Below are 18,756 nucleotides of genomic sequence, written 5' to 3'. Positions count from 1 at the left end.
TGGATGGTGAGAACCTAGGTAAGCCCTGGTCTTATAGTTAACTCATCAAGTACACGCTCTATGTGTACTTACCTAAAAAATCTGTACCTGGGCTTCTTTTTGTTTTGAATCTCTTCATTTTCTCTATACGTATATATCCATTTATGTATACATAAATGATTCAGTAGAATTTTATCCTCTGTGCTGTTTGCAGTCTATTTTGTTAATATTTGTTAGGTATCCATCTCGGGTATGTTCTCTGCAAGCACAAATAATTTTCTCTGCAAGCATGGATAATGTTTGCTGTTTTATTTTGTTTGTTTCTATCAGTAAAAAAATTCTTTTTGTTAAAAGTAGTATTGTCTAGTGATGAAGGGCAGATGCTATTTAGACAGGTGCAACTGCAAATGCTGTCAGAAACACAGATAACTGTCCTGGGGTAAGTTCAGTTTTCTCTTCTGTAAAACGATCATAATAGTTGTACTTACCCCATGATTGTTCTGAGGACTAAAGTAATGCACACAGCATTGGAGGCACAGTACGTATGGTGTTAGGACTTAGGCCAGTGTCAGGTTTTCATTTTTTATGTCCATTATTTATAACTTACTTGTCTTGAACCAGTCTTTTACAAGCTAATAGTGCTGAGCCTCTTGAATTCTTCCCATTAAGAGTTAACACAAATGTTTAGTCATTGCGGTTACATGGCGTGGTATCACAGGTGCCATTGGTGTTATTTCTTCTCTTAAAAAACCAGCTTATTGGAGTTTGGTCCATACACATGATCTAGTATCATCCACATAAAAGTTGAAACCAGTGGTAGTTTCAAAGTTGGTCCCATACCGAAAAAAATCTTCATTCTCTTGAGACTTTTTTTTAAAAAGCAAACACTGTAAGCCAGACTTCTAATTGATAGAAGCAACTTAAAATGAGTATATCTTGGGGAATTTGTATGAAATGATAAATCTGGTGGCTTATGAACTTTTCTAGGTAAACAAATTTCATTTGAAGGAATGGTTTACTTATATGGGAGACGATCCTTCCTAGCCCTCTCCTCCTCCCATATGTGTTTGTGAGACTTCTGAAAGAGCTGTTCTGTTTGGTGGAGAGTTGCTGGAGGAGGACCTAAATTCCTGCTCACTCTGCCTCACCTCCCACCCTGGTGGTGGTATACGGGGACTAGAAATCCTCAGAATACAGCGTGACCGTCATTTGAGTTCAGTCAGGGCTTCATACACTTCTTAGGTACTCGTAACAACTTGAATAGCCAAGGTTGTAGGTATAATAGAAATGTTTCGTCAAAGAGATTTAAGGGCGATGTTTAAGGGACTGTTACGTCATACGATTACATATAGTGTTGTGTTCAGCTCCACTTGTAATTTAAAGTTGGCTGGAATTCATACAGTTGTATTAGGAACACTTGTTTCGCTTTAAAGTGTCACTGATAAACCCCCACCATGTCCATACTCTAATTCTTAAAAAGTAAGCAAAGGCTGAGGAAGGTCCTGTATGAGTATGTACATACTCTGCCACGCACCATTAATCTGTTCCACTAGTGGAATTTGCTCTAATGGACCATGAATCAAGACGACAAAAGTGAAACCGTATATGAAAAGTCTGTAAGTAGAATTTTATAGCAATTTAATTTTTTTGTATTTTACTTGAATAAAGTGATGTAAATGGGCGCTAATAGTTGATGAGGTGGTTGACAGCCTCTTTAAAATATTTGTGAGAACTGTATATTTAATACATTTTATCTAGTTCTTTTTTCAACAGTGAGGATCCTAGTATGCTTGGCATATAGTTGACAAGTTTAATTAGAAGCCGATATCACTTCCAGTCTGTACAAGTTGTAGAAGGTAAAGTGACATTTATTGAGCCACTTGCCTCTTGCACTGGACAATATTATATGCTTTCTATATGTTAGTTATTCCTTATTACACATTAGGAGCTAGGTGGTAGTTTCATTTTTGCAAATAAGAGAGTTGAGGCTCAGAGATTACTTGCCTAAAACCCTGCAGTTAGGAAGTGACAGAGCTTAGAACCCAGCTCTTTACAGCTTTTCTGCTTTCTTGACCATGCCACCTGCTCATGTAGCTTTTCCGAGGTATCAGTGTGTTCTGTTCACCTTAAATTAACCAGCTGGTAAAGTGAATATTTTTCACTGGATGAGAATATGAGCAAGACTTGACGTATGAGCTGAGCTGGGCCTGTTCAGAGTGTGTGGCTCATAAATAACTCCAAAGCTAAAACTGTTGCGTGGGCACTTTCAGGGTCACTGTATTTTACTCTTTGTTAGCCCATGTGCCTCAGTGAATTTATGATGACTTGGAGCCCTGATGGGGATTGTTTTTCTTGTTCTCTGGTTTTTATGACAAATGACTTTCTTTGTGGATAGAGTGGCCATATGTCCTGGATTTTACAGGTTGTCCCAGAATAATGTCTTAGTTTGGAAGATAAATTATGTGGTTGCCCTAGATATTAAAAGAAAAACATTGGATTTGGTCATTATAACTAATTATATTTTGATTATATTACTTGAAGGAGTTTCATTGCAGATTTAAATTTGGTCGTACTTATTTTCCTATTTCTAGTTGTTCAAACACAGCAAATAACTCATGTACACTTCTATTTGGATTAATTCTTCAGTTGTAATTTAATTCATCCAAGTACCTGAAACAGTATCAAAATTGTATTTTAATTTTATGGAACACTATCAATAAAACATTACTTTCTGAGAAGGAGGCCCTTTTTTGGAGGGAGCGGAGTCTGTTCTGTTTCAAAACATTCTTGTGTTTGAGATTTGGCTAAATCTATTCTCATTGCCACTAAGGGACCATTTCTTTATACATTCTGCAAGTATTACTCTTATTATAGAAACAATTGTTTTCTTAAAAATGTACTACCAAGAAACCAACCCACATACTTACTTATCATTACTGTATCTATTTTATTACTTGTCCCACATTTCTCACTTAGAGATTTACTTGAACTGTGAACCAGGTTAACCCTAGAAGTAGAAAAATATAAAAAAGATTCATTATAACTGAAGAAAAACATTTTCCATGTATATTCTTCCTAAAAATAAAGGAACTTTGGATAGTATTCATTGCACAGTCAGTTCTTCATCCACAGGTTTCTCATTTGCCGATTCAACCATGAATCGAAAATATTTTGGGGAAAAAGAATCCCAGAAAGTTCCATAAAGTAGAACTTGAATTTGCCACATGCTGAGCAGTACGCTGAATCCACTTGAATGAAATGATGTGTAGGCATACTCTGATGTAGCTTGTATGCCAGTAGAGGTTATATGCAGATACAGTGCCATTTTATATAAAAAGAGACTTGAGCATTGATGGATTTGGGTATCTGGAGGGTCCTGGAACCATTTCCCCATGGGCACAGAGGGATGACTGTATTTTTGTTGTAGAAATGTTAGCTGCTTTAAAAGGAAGTGAAAAAGTATGTAAAACTTATATTGCATATCTTACTTGGGATCATTTTTAAGGAATGCAGTTTATCTCCTAAAAGACTGAATGAAGTTCAAGGCTGTGACAGTCTATTCATGACTAGAATGTGAAATGTAGCCACAATGTATTATAGTATTTTTATATTTTTCCACAAACTTAAATTGACCTATTTTTGGTTTTATTTTGTTTTTCTTTTTCCAGCCTTTACCAGGTGCTGGTCTCTGGATGTTTTTTGTTTAAACTGGAAAAATCTTAAACCTGCTGCCCACAGACTGGTATGGTATCCAGTGAGATGGGACTGCCGGCAGTGGCTTTTGAGGAGTCTGAGGTGGCACAGGCAGAAAGAGTTAACTCAGTGTAGAGCTAGTGTTTGGCCACTCCCTGCTACTCTCTATGGGCAGAACACTTTTCTCTCTAGCTTACCTGCTGTTCTAGAGAAGTTAGAGGTTAGACCTAGCATGGGCATTTCAGTCAGTCTGAGCACTCCTCAGGGAGCGGTATATGACCTAGACATTTGACTTGATAAGTCATATTTGACAGTGAAAAACAATGTTATTGATAGTAGCAATGCTTCATATTATAGTGATCGAGAAAGGAAGTGCTTGTTTTGTTTGTAAGCATTTTGTTCTCTGAACAGATAAGCTGCTGCAGTGGCTGCTACAACACACACCTCACTCCACCTCTCCTCCAAACAAAAAAATCAATTTTGGGTGTTTGTCCCTTCTTGGGGAAACACATGGTCAACTACTGCCATTGAGAAGAGCGACACCTGAAAGGGCCCCCTGACCAGTGAGCCAGGCTCATCTGTGTTAAGTTGAAACAAATGGCAGGGGCATGGCTTGGGTGTTGGCTAGCAGGGAGCTTTGTTGAAGGTAGGGTTTCCTAACTGCCCCAGTAGTTTCATTGTAATTAAGGACCTGACCCTTACTCTGAAACTAAATGAAAAGGTACCCTTTTAAATAATTAATATTCATTCGACACCTGATTAGATTTTATTAAAAATTTGGGTGGTTCTTCCTAAATAATGTCCAAGGTTTTGTTTTTTTTTAAATTAGAAAGTTTTTGGGGTGGGAAAAGTGGTCATAGAAATCTGACCACTTTTAGGATTTGGCTAATATGAAGTGATATAAATCCCAACTTTTAGTTTATTTTAGGCTTTGGTCTGTGGCAGTTTTATTTATGCCAGTCATTATTGACACTGGCTTTTAGGAAGAAGGGTTTTGATCAGTTTTCTTATTATAATTATTATAGTACTTTATGCTTTAAAAAGGCATAAAGATGATATTAAAACATTCCTATCTAGGAAGTTTTATGAATTAGACCTAATAACCTAATTTGGCAGGGCATTTAACTCTAGGCAGTATTTCCAGTTCCTTTCCTAGCCAGTGAAAGGTATGTGTTTTAGTTTTTAATACTATGGTCTATAATACTTCTGAAAAAAGGGGCTTGACTATCATTTATAGAACCTAAGTTTGCTACTGATTTTTAAAGAAAATGCCTGGATTCATCAAAAGCATCCGCTTTGTCAAGCATAGAAAAGCCTGTCACTGTAAGGTTGCCTTACCATAAAAGTAGAAGTCACTTTAGAAGTTAGTGCGTGGAAGGCATTAGGTTCAATAGCAAAATGTTTTTCATATTGATCTGTCAGCTACAGTTATAATTAACTTTGAAGATTCAGAATTTGTCAGTTTTCTGGGAGAAAAACCATCAAATTCATAAACTCAATTTTGGATAAATTTAAATGTGATTTTCAGAGTGATTTTCTTAATCTAGGAATGAAAAATATCTGACTTATAGAAGATGATTTATTATCTAATGGTTGACAGATGTCTGTTTCGTTGAGGTTTGGAAGATATAATAAAAATCAAATTATTTTTCAGCCTTCCAGAAAATGTTTTCCTTCTTCCTCCTCTCATTGCTTTCTATACCCTTCAACAAAAAAGCATTAAAAGGAAAAATATTCAACAAAATCAAACCTTGTATTCTCTCACAGATTTCTCTTGGAACTAATTGCCTGATGAAAAGGAAATTACATTTTTGAACTTATTTTTTTTTAATCATCTCCTGTCTTCTAGGTAGCATAAAGAATACAATTTTAGGGTTGTTGTATAAATTGTATGTTCCTAGTTTTTTTGTGTGGAATGTCTTTTTTTCTCTTTAGGGCAGGAGTCATCTCACCATTTCTAGGTTCCTGTATGATAACTAGTACAGATGTACATTTTTAGTAGGAATCGAGGAAAATTTTATAACAACAGATTTGCACAGACTAAGTAATACTTGGTTTTCAGTTTGGGGGTAAATGATAATGCCTAGTAAACAGCACCTGCCTGTTACATCCAGGAACCTAACTGGCTATAAAGTATGTTACTCTTCAGAAGATTCATTGTGGTGCTCTTTATGAATAATTAGTATTTTTCCTCCCCCTTTAAGGTGCTTTAAGATCTTGATGAAAATACCACAGCAGGACAAGAAAGGGCAATGTCATGGTAGGCACTTCTCAGTTGCTAGAGAAGTTAGGCCACTTTGTTATGGGGCCGATGAAGTTTTGTTCTTAGTTCAAAATGATAAATATTCTCACTGACTTGTGATAGTATAGATTTGTCTTTTCTGTGGAACTGAAGTATATTTTGAAAGTGTTTTTTTTCCTTTTTGTAAAGAATGTCTTGTTGCGCCGTTTTGCTAGACTGAAAGTTTCCTCATCACTTGGTGAGACACTCCTCTAATTCAATCTTTGTCTTTTGTCTTTGCTGCCTTGCAGGGTTGGTTCAGTAGGCTTCACTAGACTTAGCTGCAACTCAGAATTTCTCCTCCAGCACCTGTGTAAATGCTGATGGTCTTGTGGAGAGTGGATTAAAAGTACGAGCTAAGTTCTCAATCCCAATTAAGAAGCGGAGGAAAATTTAAACTGTCTCCTTGAAAGTTTATCACAACCATCACCATCAAGACAGCAAACCAAAGGACAAAGACTTTGACCTGCTCTGTTGCTCTGTGTAGTCCGGTTCACGTATGGTTTACAGACTTGGCTGGGGTACTAATGAGTAAATAAAAAGTCGGACACTCCTGTCATTGGACACTTTTATTCACAAAGTTTCCAAAATGAGGGCTGTACTGGAGACAGCAGACATTGCCATAGTGGCCCTGTATTTTGTCCTGGTCATGTGCATTGGTTTTTTTGCCATGTGGAAATCTAATAGAAGCACCGTGAGTGGATACTTCCTGGCCGGGCGCTCTATGACCTGGGTAGCAATTGGTGCCTCTCTGTTTGTGAGCAATATTGGGAGTGAGCACTTCATTGGGCTGGCAGGATCTGGAGCTGCAAGTGGATTTGCAGTAGGCGCATGGGAATTCAATGCCTTACTGCTTTTGCAACTTCTGGGATGGGTTTTCATCCCGATTTACATCCGGTCAGGGGTATACACCATGCCTGAATACTTGTCCAAGCGGTTTGGTGGCCATAGGATTCAGGTCTATTTTGCAGCCTTGTCTCTAATTCTCTATATCTTCACCAAGCTCTCAGTGGATCTGTATTCGGGTGCCCTCTTTATCCAGGAGTCTTTGGGTTGGAACCTATATGTGTCTGTCATCCTGCTCATTGGCATGACTGCTTTGCTGACTGTCACCGGAGGCCTTGTTGCAGTGATCTACACAGACACTCTACAGGCTCTGCTCATGATCGTTGGGGCACTCACACTTATGATTATTAGCATGATGGAGATTGGCGGGTTTGAGGAAGTTAAGAGAAGGTACATGTTGGCCTCACCCAATGTCACTTCCATCTTGTTGACATACAACCTTTCCAGCACCAATTCTTGTAATGTCGACCCTAAGAAAGATGCACTGAAAATGTTGCGGAATCCAACAGATGAAGATGTTCCTTGGCCTGGATTCATTCTTGGGCAGACCCCAGCTTCAGTATGGTACTGGTGTGCTGACCAAGTCATCGTGCAGAGGGTACTAGCAGCTAAAAACATTGCGCATGCCAAAGGCTCTACTCTAATGGCTGGCTTCTTGAAGCTTCTGCCAATGTTTATCATAGTTGTCCCGGGAATGATTTCCAGGATACTGTTTGCTGATGATATAGCTTGCATCAACCCAGAGCACTGCATGCAAGTGTGTGGAAGCAGAGCTGGGTGCTCTAATATTGCTTATCCACGCCTGGTGATGAAGCTGGTTCCCGTGGGCCTCCGGGGCCTGATGATGGCAGTGATGATCGCAGCTCTGATGAGTGACTTGGACTCTATCTTTAACAGTGCCAGTACCATATTCACCCTCGATGTGTATAAACTCATCCGCAAGAGTGCAAGCTCCCGGGAACTAATGATCGTGGGGAGGATTTTCGTGGCTTTTATGGTGGTGATCAGCATTGCATGGGTGCCAATCATCGTCGAGATGCAAGGAGGCCAGATGTACCTTTACATTCAGGAGGTAGCAGATTACCTGACGCCTCCAGTTGCAGCCCTGTTCCTTCTGGCCATTTTCTGGAAGCGCTGCAATGAACAAGGGGCTTTCTATGGTGGAGTGGCTGGCTTTGTTCTTGGAGCAGTCCGTTTGACACTGGCCTTTGCCTACCGTGCCCCAGAATGTGACCAACCTGATAACAGGCCAGAATTCATCAAAGACATTCATTACATGTATGTGGCCACAGCATTGTTTTGGGTCACAGGACTCATTACTGTAATAGTTAGCCTTCTCACACCACCTCCCACGAAGGAACAGATTCGTACCACCACCTTTTGGTCAAAGAAGAGCCTGGTGGTGAAGGAGAGCTGCTCCCCGAAAGACGAACCGTACAAAATGCAGGAGAAGAGCATTCTGAGATGCAGTGAGAATAGCGAGGCCATCAACCACATCATTCCCAATGGGAAATCTGAGGAGAGCATTAAGGGCCTTCAACCTGAAGACGTTAATCTCTTGGTGACCTGCAGAGAAGAGGGCAACCCGGTGGCTTCCTTAGGTCATTCAGAGGCGGAAACACCAGTAGATGCGTATTCCAATGGGCAGGCAGCGCTCATGGGTGCGAAAGAGAGAAAGAAAGAAACAGAGGATGGAAGCCGGTACTGGAAGTTCATAGATTGGTTCTGTGGCTTTAAAAGTAAGAGCCTCAGCAAGAGGAGTCTCAGAGACCTGATGGAGGAGGAGGCAGTTTGTTTACAAATGCTGGAAGAGCCTCCCCAAGTTAAACTAATACTGAATATTGGACTTTTTGCTGTGTGTTCACTTGGAATTTTCATGTTTGTTTATTTCTCCTTATGAACTTTTAAGGATGTGATGAGACACTAACTTAAGAAAATACTGGTCTTTGAAAAACTTAACTGTTGCATCTCTCAGGCATTGTTTACGCTGTAGGTTTTAGCCAAATTTTACTTAGCAGAAAATCATCTATTTGCAAGACTTTATTTTCCCAGAGATGGATGAAAGTAAAATTTCAACCTAAATGAAGCAAAACTTGTTTAACAGACTGAATTGTGCAAATGTGGTTTAAAAATTTTCATACCAAAGTCAGGAGAGACCAATTATTCTTATAGAGCACTTAGAGCAGAATATATGCTAGGCTGTCATGAAGAAGGTATACTGTGTGCACTTCCGAATCTTGGTAGACCTGAACAAGTAGAAGACTTGCTCATTTCCAAATTTGTCTCTGTAATCCCTACTGCCATTTAAAAAAACAAACTGAATTCGTAGACATTGTGTAATCAGTTATGTACTGAAAATCTAATGTGCTAGTGGGGTACTTGTTTCAGGACAAGTTAGTTAGTTGCCAGGTTCATTTTGTTAGCATGAGCCTATGGATTCTGATTGCCAAAAGAAAGGAAGAAGACTGTCTTCCTGTAGCTATTCTTGTACCACCAGTATCTGGAATGTTGGGAAAAAGTTTGTTCCAGTTCCTTTTTTTTCCCTGTTTTAACTGACATTTAGTGAATCATACTCAAGTGACCACCAAGTCTGTCTTTATAAAGTTAGATGTCATGATTGTATTGTTAAATGATTATGGGGGAGAAGATGAAGTAAACATTGCTGATGATCCCCACTTTTATTGACCGAATCAAGGTTGTTTTAATAGTTTGGGAATCAGCAGCCCGTAAGCAGTGTTTGATCAACTTATGCTAAACAGGTGATTGATGACTCATACTCCACTGACTGTCTAGATATGTTCTTATCGTTTGGTAACATTTTTTATTAGCCAGATGTCTTCCCAAGTAGATCCAGTTGGAAGATGTATCCAGAAATTTGAAGAAAAATTGACACTGCCTTTGTGCTGGGTTGCCCTGCTTGATTAGATCACGATATATTGAGGTTGAGTTATTGATGGAAAATTTAATTCTGAGATCATATTGTATTCTTGATGAGTTTTTTTTCTTGATATCCTTTTTTGTTTTTTTCAGAAGACTTGCCATCTATAACCGGCCTTTATGTTTTTGCTTAAAAAGTTACAGTGACTTTTGGAGCATGAGGATGTTTCAAAGCAAACTGGTCATCAGTAACCGAAAACTCAGAGTGCATGCTTTGCCATGGGTAGATTGTCAGTATAGTTTTTCTGTAGAATGGGTAGCATGTTCAAAAGGTGCCATGAACAAGAATTTCTGGGTTTAGTGGTGTGTCTTGTGGAGGATATTACAGGACTTGTGTAATTACAGGACCCTTTATCTTGACATGGCTTGGTACACAGTTGCAACCTTCATAGATGGGAATCTTTTTCACAGGCTAATTCCCCTTCATGAGGACAGGGTAAAAAAGATGTGAGAGCGAAGCGCTACAGATACTGTAGTTCTGTGTCTGCGTGTATGCAACACTGTCCTTTTTTAAAACTCCATGACAGATGAAGGAAACTAATTGTGTATCTACTTTCTTTGACTTTTCTGTAATTGGATACTTTTTAAATTGCATGATTTTATTAAGCTATATTTAGGGAAATTATTACTTTTTTAGATACTTTTGTAGATTTTGAATCAAAACTCAGTCCTAATGACTTTAAATTTTTTGTATTCTATAAACAAGTTTCATTGTGATGGACTTGATTAGTCCAAAGTTGATTTTAGAAATTATCAGGTAGCATAATGTCTTCCCATCTCCAGGAGGCTTTCTAATGGACTGAGTCTGTAGGTGAAAACATAATTCATGTATGACTAGCATGATTTCTGAGAGCTTAGAGTGCCTTGTAGAATTTTTTTCTCAATTTCATTCTTAAAGTTTGTAAGTTGGGGGCCAAACAAATAGGGACCATTCTTTTCTTATATGGAGGCTGTGACATGTCCAAGGTTACCAAGTCCACTGGGAAGAACAGAAAACCAGGCGTCCAAATCTGGATTCATGGTGTGTCTATGGTTTTGTCCTTTTTTTTTCCTCTCAAAGAACTGTTCTTCCTTTGAGACAACATTTCGATATTTGGGGAAATAATAGGATCTTAGATTTTCAAACTGGCATTCAGTTGTAGGAATTAAAATTTTCTTTGACTCGGAACACACTGCTGTGTAACTCAGTAGTGAGGATTGACATATTGGCCGGGCAGCCTTCTTACTGTTTATTTACAGCATAATAGGTGGTGTTTATGTAGATTCCTCCCCCCTTATTTAATGTTGATTCTTAATACTTTGGATTATTAGGGTCCCCTTACCTTCTGTCTGCTGTTGTCTTAGTATGATACATAAAATAACCATCGTGTGTCTATTTGTGTGTATATAGCAGTAAGTCAAGTTTAGAGTACTCATGCCTGTAAATAAGGAATGACTATTAGCATATCCATTAGGATTGTTTATTCTTGTCAGTATAAACATCACTTTATTTAGACTGAAGTCCCTGAAGCTTGTCCTTCTTATTGCTTCCCAGAAATAGATAATGTGCTTGAAAGTATGTGAATTCTGATTGCAACTTCATTTCAGGGGACCATACTTCAGTCTATATTTCATTAGAATGACTGACTGTTCACGGAATGATACATGGTCTATCTTAAGCTAGCAGAATGTTCATACTTTACACTAATGGGTCCTAAATGATGTCATTGGTCTCTAGACATTAACATGTATATATTTTTATATTGGCTCAAGCTAAGGTTCAGAATTGACTAAGTGTGGTAGTGACTAAAATAGTTAGCTAAGAGTCAAAAGTGAAGACCCTTTGGTCTTCAGAGGTGGAGAAAAATGTCTCATCTGCTGTGAATGGTAGGTATCCCCAGTTCTTAGATTTTTGTCCTCTCAAGCAATCTTAGTCTCAAGATGTAATGAGAAGAGTTTATTACTCTGGTATGCAGAATGATTACATTAATTCCTTCGTGGGACCTCTAATTTCTCTGTTCATCTAAGAATTTTTTTGTCCTGCAACCCCAAGATAGTAAGTGGCTTTTGAAATCGCTGAGCCAGTCTTTTTCCCTGGCGATTCTTTCCTGGTGAGGTTATCACTATTTAAGTTAGAGAAGCATCAAGCAATAGCCATGGTGCTGTGTCCTTATGCCTAAATTCAGTTCTGATCCATCTCCCAAAGCTTCCTTTTCTCTTGGCTCAAAGGATCCATTGTCTTTTTGGGTCACATAGCGATAGCTCTTAGGGATGGCACCTCAAGTAATTAGCAGGGACCCATCACTTCGTGAAACTTCACATTTTAAGAATTGAGTGGAAAGGTTGTTAGTTCTCTAACCTTAGGCTAAGTGAGGGTGAGGGAAGCTGAAACGTCTTGTCCAGGGTTATTAGTCTTTAATTTTCTGTGTTTCTCATTCCATCGCTTTCTTCCCTGTACTGGGTGCATGGATCTTCCCCTCTCTCTGAATATCACTTAATGTAGCCTATGGGTTATTTTTCTCATTCCTTATCACCCTGAAGACTAACTATATTATTAGCTATTAAAAGGTTAGACCTGCCAGTGTTCCCACTTGGCAGTATTCAGCTTACTTGCTTTCCTTATACTTCAGTTTCATCTGTCATCACTGTCATTTTCATCTGAGGTATAGTGGCTGGAAAGGACCATATGGGTGTCTAGTAGTGATACCTCACCATTCCCCAGGTTTGGGTTGAGAGATGTACAAAGACCATTCCTTCTGTTAAATTATGTGACTACAGAGACTTGCCAGGACAAAAATTTTCCTAAGACAAAAAGAACTGTTGAATGAGATGCTGAGAAGTACCTGGGTGATACAGACTGAACAAGTTGGTTAAACGATAAACATTAGCTTAAAATGTGCAGACAGAATTATATTCATTGAATTCTAGAACTTGAAGCATCTTGGCTATCAGCTAGTTTAAACCCCTCCCCATATAGATTAGGGTACCAGTGAATAAGAGCCAGCCTATTAAACCCTGGTTTGAGGTTAAATATTGAAAAGTATGAGTTTCTTAACATATTTGAGGTTAAAATGACTGATCTTTGAAGTGATACTTCAGAAAAAAATGATTTTAGGCTTCAGTATTCATAAGATTTCTCATTAGCCAGGTGTTTACATTGCTTAAGTCGTTTCAGTGTTGACATTAGCCTGAGTAGACTTCATAAATGGGGTATATTTCTATTTTTGTGTATACCCACCTACCGTTCAGAGAGACTGGTCTTTTCACTTTAATTCTTCACCTATTCTTACTTTTCAACACTTATCAGATTCCTGTTTTGATCTTTTGTCAGTTTAATGCACTTTCAGGCTTATTGCCATGGTGTGCACAAGTGCTGCTTTGCCCCAGTTTTGGAAACTCGTTCCAAATAATGATTCATTAAATATAGTTGTGTTTAATAAAAATTTTATTAGCTTAAACTGTTAATTCTCAAGAATGATTTTTTCAGACTTTATGTTTACTATTAATAAAAGCCCTATGAATTCATCAGTTTTTTTATTCTCAAAACTCCTTTTTCAAAAATTAAGGAGGCAGTAATAGTTAAAATTCATGAGTCCCTTTGAAATGATGGTATCACAGAGCTGAGAGGAACGGAGTTTGTTTTGATGCCAAAAAGCCTTGTTCTTGCTGTAATTAAAGGTAAAAAGTTGGAACTAGTCAGTAGGCATATATAGAAACCCTTTTGTACTAGTTGGGTATGAAGCTGGATTGCATGACAAGTAGTCTTTTGATTACTCCATCCACTTGGTTAGACTTGGTTGACTTAACTCAAGGCTGCAAACTCCTTTTCTTTCATTAAGGACACTTCTCTTAATTAGGTGTGCGTTTTGTCAAACTCTCCCCTCTGTTGGAAGACTAGGTGTTCAGCTCCTTTGATTCCTAGAACAGAATTTAGCTAAGGTTCAAAATAGTTAATAGGCTTTGCCAGTGCTGAGCCCCACACCATTATTCACTTAGTCACAGAAGTGTTTTTGTTTAAACTTCTCTTTCCAGTGCTGGGAATAAGGCTTTAAACTACTGATTCACCTTTAAAGGAATGTTGTGAGAATTAATGGAATTTATATTTCTGTTTCCATCTCAAATCCTTTATAAGATAGGATTTAGTTTTTTGCTTTGGGTGTAAACACCGCATTTATCTGATAACTAGCCACCTTAACCATTGGCATATAGTCTTTTACTCAGAAATAAAAAACATTTGATGTATCTGTATCATTATTCATCCCATGAACTCTACTTTCTAGGGCAGTACCATAATCTGAAGCTGTTGACTTAAACCGTTAACTTTATTTTATGTAACAACGTTTTAAGTTTGGTTTGGTTACCTGGATTCATACAGCGTGTTTGAAGAGAGGGATGCAAGAATAAATAAAGCAACTGAAGTGCAAATCAAGACACACAGCACAGTGGTCTCAGATTCCTCTTAGTGTAGTAGCAATGGCTTTGCTCTCCTCAGTGAAGCTCTATTCCGTAATTGTTACCCATGATGGTAATATCCCTGCCCCTGCCAATTCGAGACAGTTTGCATTCAGAGAACTCTTACCAATAGGGGAAATAATATATTTCATTGATTCTGGCAACAGCACAAGTTGACAACTAGTAGATAACCATAACCTTACTGGAGACTTATATTTTATATCTTGGTAAATTCACCTTGTATCCCAGTGTTGCTGGACATAGGTGTGTTTACTTTTCATTATGGCCTCTGGACTTAAACCAGTCTGGTTAATTTTTCAATATACCAGTGTAGCCTAGACTTAAACTTTAAGTGGAATGTTCCTTAATAATTCACTTTTTTTTTATTGTTATAATAGTTGGAAACTGAAATTAAGCTCATTGCTATTACTGAAATCCCAGATTGGCAAAGGCCAATGTATAGGGTATTCCATGATATATAATCAGCTTCTGAAATTTGTAGGTTTTGATTCGTGCTTTCTGGTTGCCAATATTGACTCTGCTATTTCATACCTTTCTTGATGGAAAATTCTTGTTACAGATTCTCTTTTTGAATTTTGTTATAACTAGTAAAGGAAGTAAAAAAAAATAAAATAAAAATAAAAACAAACGTTTATATTTACATACTTTATATGCAGTCTTTATTTAGGTTCAGAGAAACCAGGTAGCTCTAATTCATGTTGCCGCTTAAACATTATTTATTTATCTATATTTGTTTCTTTCCTTAATTAAAAAATACAAGGTTACTTATATTAATTCTGTGAGTATATTTTAACTTGATCGTTTTCCAGTGTAGGTTTGATAGGTATATCTGAGAACTTGTATGTGACCACAGTTTCACATTCCGTGATAGGGAAAAAGCTTAAAGTAAAGGTCCATAGAAAGCACAAAATTATGTTCACACGTGTGTATCTCCACATGTAGAAAGCACAAGACTAACAGTATTCTCGTATCCCACAAGTGCCAGTCATAAAGCCCACCAGGCGTGTGTGTGTGTGTCCGGGGAGGTGTTAGGATGGCGGAGCACGATACTGAAAGCTCTAGACAGTGAGGTATCTAAGTTATGGGCCCTAAATGAAAAGTAATTCAATGTAGTATTTTGAATAAGTTTGTGTTTCTTTGGTGGAGGGAGAGAATACAAATGTCAAGAATTTTGCAGTTATATTTGGGGGTTACTAGCTAAAATGGAGTCTGTGGGCTCTTTCCTGCAATCTGGAAGTAAGGAAACAGGACAGACTTGTAGGTTTTTGGTGGGTGGAACAGTTTGACAAACAGATTCTGCTTTAAGCTGTAGAGCCACTGGAGTTTTTTTATCTTAAATCTTGAGGAAATTTAACTTCCCATCAATAGTACACTAAAAACATGGAGAAAGTTTGCATTTTAACAGGGCAAATACTACTTGTCTTTAATGTCTGTATAGGTTTGTATGTAAGAGATGAAATTAACTTTATTTTTTCATATACTTGACTGCACTTCATATTAGTAGAGCAGAATTTGATCCAGGTGTTCCGAGCATCAAGCTAAGTCTGAGACAAATCTGCCAAATTAACTCTTTTGCTTTTCACAATGGTTGTAAGAATCCAAAGGATTCTTTGGCCTGTCCCATTACCTGTTTCAGGACTAGAATAGATGAAATCTGTGAATGTGTGTGCAAAAGAAAAGGCTGTGTTTTGACTCCACGTGGCATTGCCCCTATCTCACCCCTAACTTTCTTCACCTAAATATTCCCTGTTTATCAAGAATGAATAAATGTGTCTTTGTTTGGGTTTTGACCATATGTCCAATAATATAAAACTCACAATGGGAGAGAACTGACTACTTTTGTTCCCACTCCCCTCTAGTTTGTATATTTATCTTAGGGAAAGACTTGGTCAACTCTAATAACATATGGAATTAAGATTAAAGCTGATGTACACTAATGTGACATGTTTTAGAAGACTTAACCTGAACACTTCGAGGGAGAGATTCTCCCAGCAAAAAGTAGCCAGGTGTGTACCTACAGCATTATTTTAGAATGTAAAACCTCAGGCTTTGTGGGATGAGGGGAGAGGAGAGCCAGAAATGCAGGAGAAAGGAGAGGTTTGAGGAACATCTTTGGCTTAGCAATATGTGAGAAGGCAAAGTAGTTACAACCTGTTAGTCCTATGTTGTATTGTTTTGTACCTTTAAATGTTGTTTTTAAATTTAAAATAGTTTGTAAAAACTTAATGCTTCTCAAGATTCCTTTGTCAGAATATCTTTTGTTTATATAATTCCTTGGAAAATTGCTTTAATTATATAGGTGAAAGTAGTCCTAGCAGTGTAAATATGTATAATTAGAATTTTCTAATTTCACTGTGAGATCTCTAACTTTTGAGTGGCAAACAGATCAATAAGTCTTTTGCTCATGGATTTTTCTGTGGGGTTGTTAAAATGCAAAAGCTTTATTTTTTTTAATAATGACATATTACATTAGTGTCAGATGATGGTATGGAATCTGTTCCCCTGCTTTTCCCCACCATTATTGCTTCAGTTTATAGATTGCCAACAGAGTTCAGGAATAGAGCAGGGATTTACCCATTCTTTGCTTGGACATCCCTTTTTCTGTTGCCCAGACCTATGTTGGCAATCACATATGAACTGTGTTATGCTTCTCAGTGCTTTTTTTGTTTGTTTGATAAGGTGGATATCAAAAATAGTTGCTGTGCAAAAGTTAGTAGTCTTCTTCAAGAAGAAAACCAATTCCTTTTCTAATATCCTGTGAAATTGCTTCATTCATTTCTTTATTTTTAAGCCAAATGTCAGCAGAGTACTGCTGCTTTTATCTAGTAATTTTGATATGTAGGTATTAATGCATTTTTAAAAGATGTCTACATTGAAAAATGTTTTTCCAGTGTCCTGCCTGTTACACTTTGTTCACATTTTCTGTAAGAGACCAGCCTGTACACTGGGGGTGTGCAGTGTGTATTGTGTACATGTATCATTTCATCAGTTATGCATTGTAGACCAAGTGTGATTATTAATGAAGTTGTTGCGTTATTGGTGAGTTTTTTGAATTGTAAACTAATTTCCAGTGTACCCTTCATTGTCTACAGCTTTTTTTCTTTTGTTTTTTTTTTAAGGTTTGACTAGTTGGGTCTATCTCATGCAGTGTTTTAGTTGCAAGCAGAAAGTAGAATTTGATATAAACCAGGTTCAATATTTCCATATTGAAAAGAATACAATTGAAACTGTAGATTTAGGATTGTTAACCATACATGACAGTTCTAACTTGACTATTCTAACCTACTGTATACAATCTGATTTTTTAAATTATAGACATGTATGATCTTGGTTTAATGTGTTTTTAAAAGTGTTATTGTTTAAAAAATGAAAAAAATGAAGCAGTTCTGCTAAAGAGCTGTCAGTTTTCATTACTGACTCTGTAAAATACACTGTTCTTTGTGTACTGTGTGTTATTTTGCCAGCTGCTGCATTAGCCTTCAAAAGTATTTGGAAACTTAAGATGAACTACATTTCTTGCAAAGTATATTCCTTTCTGTGGTATTTTGTCCTGTAACTGAAGTATAGTAATTATTTTATGGAAATGTTAGCATTTATGTACCAACTTTGAATAAAATGAAAAATTTACATTTCTGTGGCTGAGTATTTTCCGTATGAGCACATCTGCAGTCAGCTGCCAATGTCCTGTCTCCGAGTTGAAGAGCTTGTCCCTCAGACCCTTTTCTCTTGGCTCCTGAATGGCTCCACTGAGCTTCCCCCACCAGTCATGGCTCTTGTTAACCTTTGTAAACACCGACTCACAGGTATTGACTGAGAATTGAGTTACCTGTAACTCACTGAGTAAGTAAAAATACTCCTAGTTTTTTCACTTCTAATTTTGAAATAAGAGTATGAAGGACCTAGGAATCCTCGTCATCCAGGTTCACTGGTAGCTAACATTTTGCCACATTAGCTTTGTCATTCTCTGACCGTCCACACTTCCTGAACTGTGTGGGTAGAAGCTGCGGACGTCATTCCCCTCTGCCCCCTAAGTACATGCGGATAGACGAGTATTTCTTAAGACAAGGACAGTCACTCATCTAGTCACAATATCATTATCAAAATCTGGAAAGTGACAGTGGTACATTTTTTAAAGTATTGAAATACTGCTTCTCCATTAATGCCCTTTTTTATGGTACTTTTTTTTTTAAGTTCAGAAGCCAATCCATTTCATTTAGCTTTTACATGTGTCTCCTTTAATCTAGAACAACAGTTCCGTGGCTTTTCTTTGTCTTTTGTGGTATTGACATTGTTGAAGTCTAGGGATCAGTCATTTTGTGAGTGCCCCTCCTCAATTTGGATTTATCTGTTTCCTCACGATTAGATTCACACTATGCATTTTTGGCAGGAATACAACATAAGCCCACTGTGCCCACAGCTGCACACTGGGAGGCATGTGATGTTGTGTTGTCCATTATTGCTGACATTAACTTTGATAATACTTGCTTTAGGTGTAATCTGCCAGGCTTCTCCACTGTGAAGTTACTCTTTCCTTTTGGTAATAAGTAATTTGTGGGGAGATAATTGGA

The 18,756-nt window shown here is 37.7% G+C and overlaps 1 protein-coding gene across 2 annotated transcripts in view; it reads left to right on the top strand.

Moving 5' to 3' along the window:
* Positions 1-17,817, top strand: part of SLC5A3 (solute carrier family 5 member 3) — a 34,360-nt gene extending 16,543 nt beyond the window's left edge. For both annotated transcript variants that reach the window (XM_019626957.1, XM_019626958.1), the window contains exon 2: positions 6,205-17,817. In XM_019626957.1, coding sequence (XP_019482502.1) covers positions 6,543-8,699 — 2,157 coding nt within the window. In that variant the 5' untranslated portion in view covers positions 6,205-6,542 and the 3' untranslated portion in view covers positions 8,700-17,817. The remainder of the gene's footprint in view (positions 1-6,204) is intronic.
* The last annotated feature ends 939 nt before the right edge of the window (positions 17,818-18,756 follow it).

This window comes from Hipposideros armiger, unplaced genomic scaffold (genome assembly GCF_001890085.2).
Source record: "Hipposideros armiger isolate ML-2016 unplaced genomic scaffold, ASM189008v1 scaffold_695, whole genome shotgun sequence".
Lineage (NCBI taxonomy): Eukaryota > Metazoa > Chordata > Mammalia > Chiroptera > Hipposideridae > Hipposideros > Hipposideros armiger.
This window is presented reverse-complemented; position numbering and strand designations above follow the sequence as displayed.